The sequence below is a fragment of the Myotis brandtii genome, unplaced genomic scaffold (assembly GCF_000412655.1).
Source record: "Myotis brandtii unplaced genomic scaffold, ASM41265v1 scaffold734, whole genome shotgun sequence".
Taxonomy (NCBI): domain Eukaryota; kingdom Metazoa; phylum Chordata; class Mammalia; order Chiroptera; family Vespertilionidae; genus Myotis; species Myotis brandtii.
Window position 1 is genome coordinate 903,142 of NW_005370913.1, and position 7,777 is coordinate 910,918.

The 7,777-nt window shown below is 35.9% G+C and overlaps 1 protein-coding gene across 1 annotated transcript in view; it reads right to left on the bottom strand.

Moving 5' to 3' along the window:
* Nucleotides 1-7,777, bottom strand: part of ZPLD1 (zona pellucida-like domain containing 1) — a 42,690-nt gene that overhangs the window by 14,133 nt on the left and 20,780 nt on the right. The window contains exons 4-5 of the mRNA XM_014530361.1: nt 5,922-5,994; nt 840-937 (exon numbers count right to left, since the gene is read on the bottom strand). Of these exons, the coding sequence (XP_014385847.1) occupies nt 840-937; nt 5,922-5,994 (171 nt within the window). The remainder of the gene's footprint in view (nt 1-839; nt 938-5,921; nt 5,995-7,777) is intronic.

Here is a 7,777-nt window from a genome sequence, read left to right on the forward strand (position 1 = left end):
GGTAAAAGAAAGCCATGAGGCAAAGACACAGCCTTCCTCCACAAGGCCAGACTGTGCCTACATTTATACATTACTTCATTCCTACTCTGGTGTTATAAAAATTACTAGTCCATGGGAATTGAATGCCAATAAAAGAAGACAGACAGAGAGAGAAGCTAACATAGAACCAAATTTCTAGAGTATTATAATCTCTTCAAGATACCAAGTTTAAGTAATAATATGTGAGAAACCCAAAATAAGCCATTTACATATTAAATTTTTATAGGACAGGATTGGATTTTTAGCTTTTGAATTCTCTTTCAATTTTGATCATTATAAATTTTCTAAGTATCAGATGGAAATGGAATGATTTTTTTTTTGGTGGTTTTTCTTTACAGAGATGTTTCTGAGGATTGTTTTATACAAATTTGGTCCAGATTCTTGTGGAGAGAGTGCTTTGGTTTTTTAATAAACATTTTTTATTGAATAGTGACATACAAATAGAAAAGCACACAAATCATAAGTTTTCACAAAATGATAGCATCTGATTAACCATCTTTCAGGAGAAAAAAAAAACAAACCCAGAACATTCTGGCATCTCAGAAGATCTCCCATGCCCTCTTCCAGTCACTACCCCTCCTTCTTTATTGGAAGACTTGCTATTTTCCAATTAATGACATAAAAATTAGTGTTAACCCTTAATCTTTGTAATTTGTTATTTCTGTTTATTAGCATGATTAAACATTGTGGCAATGACAGTATTTTTGAAATTAAAAAGGAATGAGAGCTAACTTCATGATTCATGAGGTTTTAGGCAACAAAAATGTTTTAACCAACAAGAGAGAAGAGTGTGAAAGTACCTGCCATCCAGATTAGTGGCTTGCACAGCTGCAAATACTTTGGTTTTTAAAGGCAATCCTATACTCGGGATAATTAACTGTTGACTGTAGGTTGAATCCTAATGATGAAAAAAAAATAAACAATGCATTATTGTCTTTCCAACAATAGCATATTTACCATTTAAAACAGTAATGTCATCAAAAAGAGGGCAAATCAATGTAAATCTACCAAACCAACTCCAAAAAGGACCTAGTTAATCTTCTAGTTCTTGTCAAAACTGTCCTAAACCATATCCAAGTAACAAATTCTTTTCCATGCATAAATCTTTTTTCCCCCATTTTACAATATAAGATGGTAAGTGAATTTAAATTATACTTAATTATTAATAGTCAATGGTTAATATTTTGTTTCATATTCAATTGAAATATTCAGTTTACTTAAACTAATATTCCATTTATTTAAAACGTTTATTTAAATTACATCTGCTTTAGTTTAAGCCCTTTGCCATGGGAGTTGAATGTCTTTATACACTGGAAAGTATTTAGCCAAAATCACTATTCTGGCAATTTCAAATTACCAAATTTAATAGAAAACCAAAAAAAGAGATCAACATGTTCTCCAAGTTGTCAAAATGCGTGCCATAGAGTTGTAAACTGTCAAATCATTTAGTCTGGAGGTAAATTGTTTCCCCAAATTCAGTAACTCTGAAGATATTGCTATTTTGTAGCAAAAATAATACAGTAATAGTTTGTATGTTTAACTTTTTAAAAAGTTGCAATCATGTGGAATATTTCATTCCCAAATGAGCTCGATAAATGAGAGATTATATGCTGTACTTATTTCCTTTATTTCTGTGATAAATGATAATAGCTCCTCTAGCCATTTTAGATAGGTAGTATTTTTATTTAATTATCTTTCTGGCTCTCTGTAAGGACAGAAAAAGACCTTTCCTTTTCTTTGCTGTGGCCTTCCACAATTTATGAAAAACACCTGGTAATTAAACCCCAAGATTGTTAGCTCTTCTGTTTATACTATGGTACAAGATAAGCTACTCTCAAGGCTACATTCTTGCATCCCCCTCCTCCCTGCTGTTTCCACAACTCAAGGATAATTCACACCAAGGAGTCTCTATCTCTAGTTAGTAGAAAATTTCCCTTCTCTCCTAACCTTTAAATAAGCCTCTTTTAAATTTTTTATAACTTTTTCTCTAAGCTTGTTTTACAGGCTTGGGAGAAATACTGAAATGACACCTCCCTAGAACATCTGCGGTACTATCTCCTAGAAAGCAAACAAATGGTAACTTTTCAAGATAACCCCTGGTATGTGCTCAACTTCAACAGAATCCCCCTTCCTTCCTTGTCACTGAGTAATAGCCACTGCCTAAAAGAGTAGGCCACCCTCTCTTCCCTGCGCTGTATTGACTAGCAATGCTTGGCCCTTTCCTCTCCTGGAAAGTAAAATAAACTTTCTCTCTACATCTGTTCGTTCAGTTCTGAATTCTTTCACAACCCATGTCAGTAGCCAAACCCTAAATCCTCCCTTTTCCAACTTTCAAGTAATTTTTCTCTAACTATGCAGCATTTTTCTCTTATACTTGCATCAATAATGTCCAGAAGAAACTTCTTTATAAATACTATACTGCAAAATCATTTGCAAATAATGTGGTTTAACCATGAATCATCACATTTTTCATCCTAAAATTGCTTCTAAAAGGTAGTTATCTGACTATTTTGGATAGATGTCTTTACTCTTGTCAGTACAATATTATCTCTAAAATAAATTGCATTTATTTTAGATTTTTTCTTCAACTTTTAAAAACATTCATTATTTCAGATTTACTGTTTTTGTATCTGCTCAGAAGACACCTAATATTTAGGTATGATTTAAATTCACAGGTCAACCTCACTTTCTATTTTTGCAGAGGAGAAAATGATATATTTATATTGCACAGAAATAAGGCCACAGTTCAACTCAAAGTCCCATATATGAAAATAGCATAGTCCATATAGTCATTACTTTTTATAAATAAATTTTTCTAAGTAATATTTACTGAATCCTAGAACACATAGAAATAAACAATTGCACTGAATCCCAAATGGGTAAGCATAGCTTTCCTCTCCAAATGACTAACTGGAGAATAAGAGTAGTAAGTATATAATGCAACTTTTCATCATTCCTAAAGGTTAGAAATAAGTGCCTTCATGTGAAATAGGAAGATAGGGATCTTCATGGTTTTAAAATACTATTTAATTTGAAGTGCTACAGTAAAATCACATTTGGGTAGCTAAATGTTAGTGTTTCCAACAAGTAATAAATATGATTTGGGATTAATTAGTGAAAGTATACTAAAAGATTTTTCTATTTCAAATTACTAGCTTTTAGATGCCTTATAACTTGGAAAAATATTGTTATGTTCCCATGTTTTGTTTTGTTTTTAAGTAATTTAGGGCAGTGAAACTCTTGTGTAAAGGTGGACACATGTCATAGATATTTGTCAAAACCCACAGATTATAGAACATTAAGTAACAGTGAAAGTCAATGTAAACTATGGACTGCAGTTAATACTATATCAATATTGATTTATCAACTGTAACAAACATACCCAAAAATAATAGAAGTTGGCTGCAGACAGAGGAGATCTGTGGGAATTCTCTGTACTTTCAGGTCAATTTTTCTATAAACCTAAAACTGCTCTTAAAATAAAGTCCATTAATAAAAATTAAAAAAATACAAGTTTTTGGGGAAATGGTTGAACTCTATTAAATAACTAGTTATTAAATAACTTTTAAAATTCAATTTAATTTTTAATTCAACCATTAGTAATGTTTTTATTTCAAACTGATTAAAAATGAGAATTATTCTGGCACTACGTATTTCACTGATAGTCTGATATCCAACAATTCTTTACCTTTTACCATGGAATTAAAATCTTAAGGTTATCATTAAATCATAGGCTTTTGTTTAGCATTAAGATTCTAAAAACTTTTTGAAAAATTATGTCTAGTTAGCAACGGTACTATTACATTATTTCTAATGCTAAAGGGAAGACTTTAACAGTTTTCCTCAAATTATCATGTCTAAATTTTGATTTTCTGCTTTTCCAATGAAAAAATAGTTTAATTTCACAGAATATTCTATATAATAAAAGGCTAATATGCAAATACACTGAATGGTGGAACAACTGAACACCAAACAACTGGTCGCTATGATGTGTGCTGACCACCAGGGGGTTCGTGCAGAACATGGTAGGTGTCGGCCACAGCAGGATGGTGGAGCAGGTGAGTGGGGAGCACCAGACCAAGGCAGGGTACCAGTTGCTGTTATTGGGGTGAGTCTCTGGTGGTTATGGAAAATTCTTTGCTCTTGCACACCGCGGTCCTGCCCGGTGCTTGCACCTGCTGCCCGAGCCAGCCCTCCTTACACCTGCTGCCAGTGCTGGAGCCACCGCTCGCACCTGCTGCTGGTACCCGGCACCAGCCCCAATCTCTCAGCGCCATGAGTGGGTGCAAGTAGTGGCTGCTGTCCCCAAATGCCCCTCAGGGCTTCTCCACCTCACCCTGCTCCTGAGGGGCAATTGGGGCTGGCAGCCGCTGCTCGCACTCACTGATGGCACAAGCCCTGCTCGCACCCACTGCTGGCACTGGCCCCAAATGCTCCGCGCTGTCAGCGGGTGTGAGGGGGCCAGCACCATCAGTGCATGGGAGCAGCAGCAGAGGGAGTGGGGCTGCAGCCAGAGAGGGGACCAGGGGCCACAGCAGGAGGGGCTGGGCAGGGGAGCGGAGGATGGGCCGAGACTCGCCCCTGTGCCCACCACAGCATCACAGCCTCGCAGCCCACAGTTTCTATCAATGTGCACGAATTTGTGCACTGGGCCCCTAGTATGGATATAAAATGCCATCTGGATATATTTTTCACTTCTTTTAAGATCAGAAATTATCATTCTTGTTTCACTCAATTATAGCAAATGATAGTGAATCCACACCAGTCATTTTGACTCAGGGAGCTTACACATACAAATCAACAAATAGAAACTTTTCAAATTAAAATATTGTTCACAATAATAATAAACATTTGGTCATATTGGGAATGGATATTGGCACATATTTGCTGAAATTATAGAACCAAGTAACTTGGCAGCTTCTTACATAAGAAAGTTTAGAAATGACAGAAAATCATACCAACAAAAGCAATCTTCATTCCAATAGATTTTAATTTGTTGTTTAGAACCCTGTATTGTCAGACTACAAACTTATAAACATGATTTTTTAAAATGCCTTTGGAAAATGGCCTACTACAATATTTATAGCTCATTATATTCAAAGTATAAAGCATTGACTTTTAAATCAGTTGTGTGAATTATAACTCAGTGCCATGATGACATGAATAATAATGTAAAAATCAGATTCATAATTTACAGAAATGTTGGTTGATAGATTGAAAAATTGATATTTAAATCAGGCATTTAAAATGTATGAATAATTTTTTAATCAACATGAAAATATCATTTAAAGGATTAATGTTAGAGCTAAAAATAGAAACTCATGTACTTTTCATATTTTGCTGCCACTGTTGATATTTACATGATGAACATTTAGGTAATATTATGTAGTCAACCCAAATTATTTCAAATGTGACAGAATTGACATCAATCAAAAGCCATGTTAAATATATTAACACATTTATAACCAAGCATGCCTTCAAGAGAAATGTCATTTGGATTTTTCCTATATTTTTAATACAAAATTATTATTCTTCAAATCTTGACCCTGACTGTGGCTACACACACACACACACACACACACACACACACACACACACACGTAAATAAACATATACACTTAAAAGTAGAGAGACACTTAGAATAACTGCAGAATCACATTTATGAAATAAATTTAAGTCATTTAGCAACTTTTAGGAAATAATAAATTTTTATTACACCTTTATCACCAAGATATATGAAAATGGTAGGAAAGATGGATAAATGTACCAAAGGATAACAAAGTTAATGTTGCTTTCAGTAGATTTTTATATAAAATCCATTTGCATAAATGGTTCCTCAGAACAGTGGGAGAGAAAATAACATCCTTCACCCATCAACTTACGTTATAAAGGAGCAGGTTCAAAGTGCTGACAAATGTACCATTGTTCTCTCTCACAGAAATAGCAGCTGAGGACCTAAAATAGAGTTGGGGGGGAAAAACCAACATATTGATAGAATTTCAAACTAAAAGTTCTGGCTATACCTAATGTTAGATTTAAGGCACTAAAATTCTTAAGTAGGCCTGACATATTTTCAAGTAAGGCATAATTGGAGTGGGCATATGGTTTAAATCACTAGAGATAGACAATAAAAGAGCAAGAACAGCCAAAAGTAAAGACAAACTGTTCTTTATAATTTTTTTTATTTATAAAAGCATCTTTCCCCCCATTTTGCATTACCTATATGAGGCTTTTTTCAGAATTTAAATCTGATGCACATATATTTTCATCAATTCTATTAGAAGTTTCATGAGATCAGGGATTTTGTTTTACTTTGTTCACTACTTGAACATGGCATGGTGGATATTGGTGTATAATAATATTTATTATACACCAATAATATTTATTAAATAATTGAATGATGAATACCCATGCACAGTGGAGCTCAGGTATATGTTTAGTGTGGAGATAGAGTGTGGGCAGAGTAAGACCTGCTTTTCTCTACACCTGTATCCATTAGACTCAAGGCCTTTCTTGTCTTGTTTTCCATATTAAAAACTTCTTTTTGACTAAAATATTTAACATCATTGTGCCATTAAAATCAGCTATGAATGTTTTTTATCTAAAGCAAAATGTGTTTTTCACATTCCCTTGTAAGTAAGATTAAACAACAACTATACCTTTGTGATAGCAAACCCTGAAATTGGAAAGGGAAAGTTTCCTATAGATCATCCCATTTTGTCAAAGATACTTGTATTTTGTAACTAGAGGCCCAGTGCACGAATTCACAATCCAGGACCCCTCAGGGGATGTCAGAGAGCTGGTTTTGGCCTGATCTCATAGGCCAGGCCAAGGGACCCCACTGGTGCATGATCAGGGCTGGGCAGGGATGCAGGAGGTTGGCCAGCCAGGGAGGGAACACAGGAGGGCTCCAGGGTGTGTCCAGTTTGTCTCACTCAGTCTTGATCAGCCAGACCCCAGCAGCACGCTAATCTACTGGTTGGAGCATCTGCCCCCTGGTGGTCAGTGCACATCATAGCAACTGGTCAACTGGTCAACTGTCTGCCTCCTGGTGGTCAGTGCACATCATAGCAAGCAGTTGAGTGGCCTTAGCATATCATTAGCATATTATGCTTTGATTGGTTGAACAGATGACCGGACGACCCGACACTTAGCATATTAGGCTTTTATAATATAGGATGTGAATATAACCCTGTCTTGGAATATGTGTTTTTGGAAAAATGAATGGATACATAACTATAAACAAAGGCTAAGAACTCAGTCTATGGCTGGAGCTCTTTGGCTCTGGGCCATGCCACCTTTCTTTGCCAATCATCAGCATCTGGGCAGGTGAAGCCTCAGATTCTGAGACAGCAGAATACAATGAGCATATGGCAGAGACTGAAGCCACACAAACCCAACAAGGTAATTACTGAATGTTCTACACACTAGAAATATGACAGGTCCTTCTGGACTGCACAAGCACCCAGAGTTCTTAGGTTCTTGGGCTATTTTGAAGGAGAAAGGAGAACCTGAGGCAGACACCTGATTAGTTTGAGGTTTAATTTGGAGAGAAATATATATAATCCTATATAATAAAGAGGTAATATGCAAATTAACCCTCATGCCCTCACAAGATGGCTGCCTATGACCAGGCCAGCAGGGGGGTTGGTGATGGATGACCAAATGACTGAACAAGCAGGCTGCATGGGGCAACCAGGCTGGTGGGGGGGCCATGAGAGGTGACCAGGCCGATAGG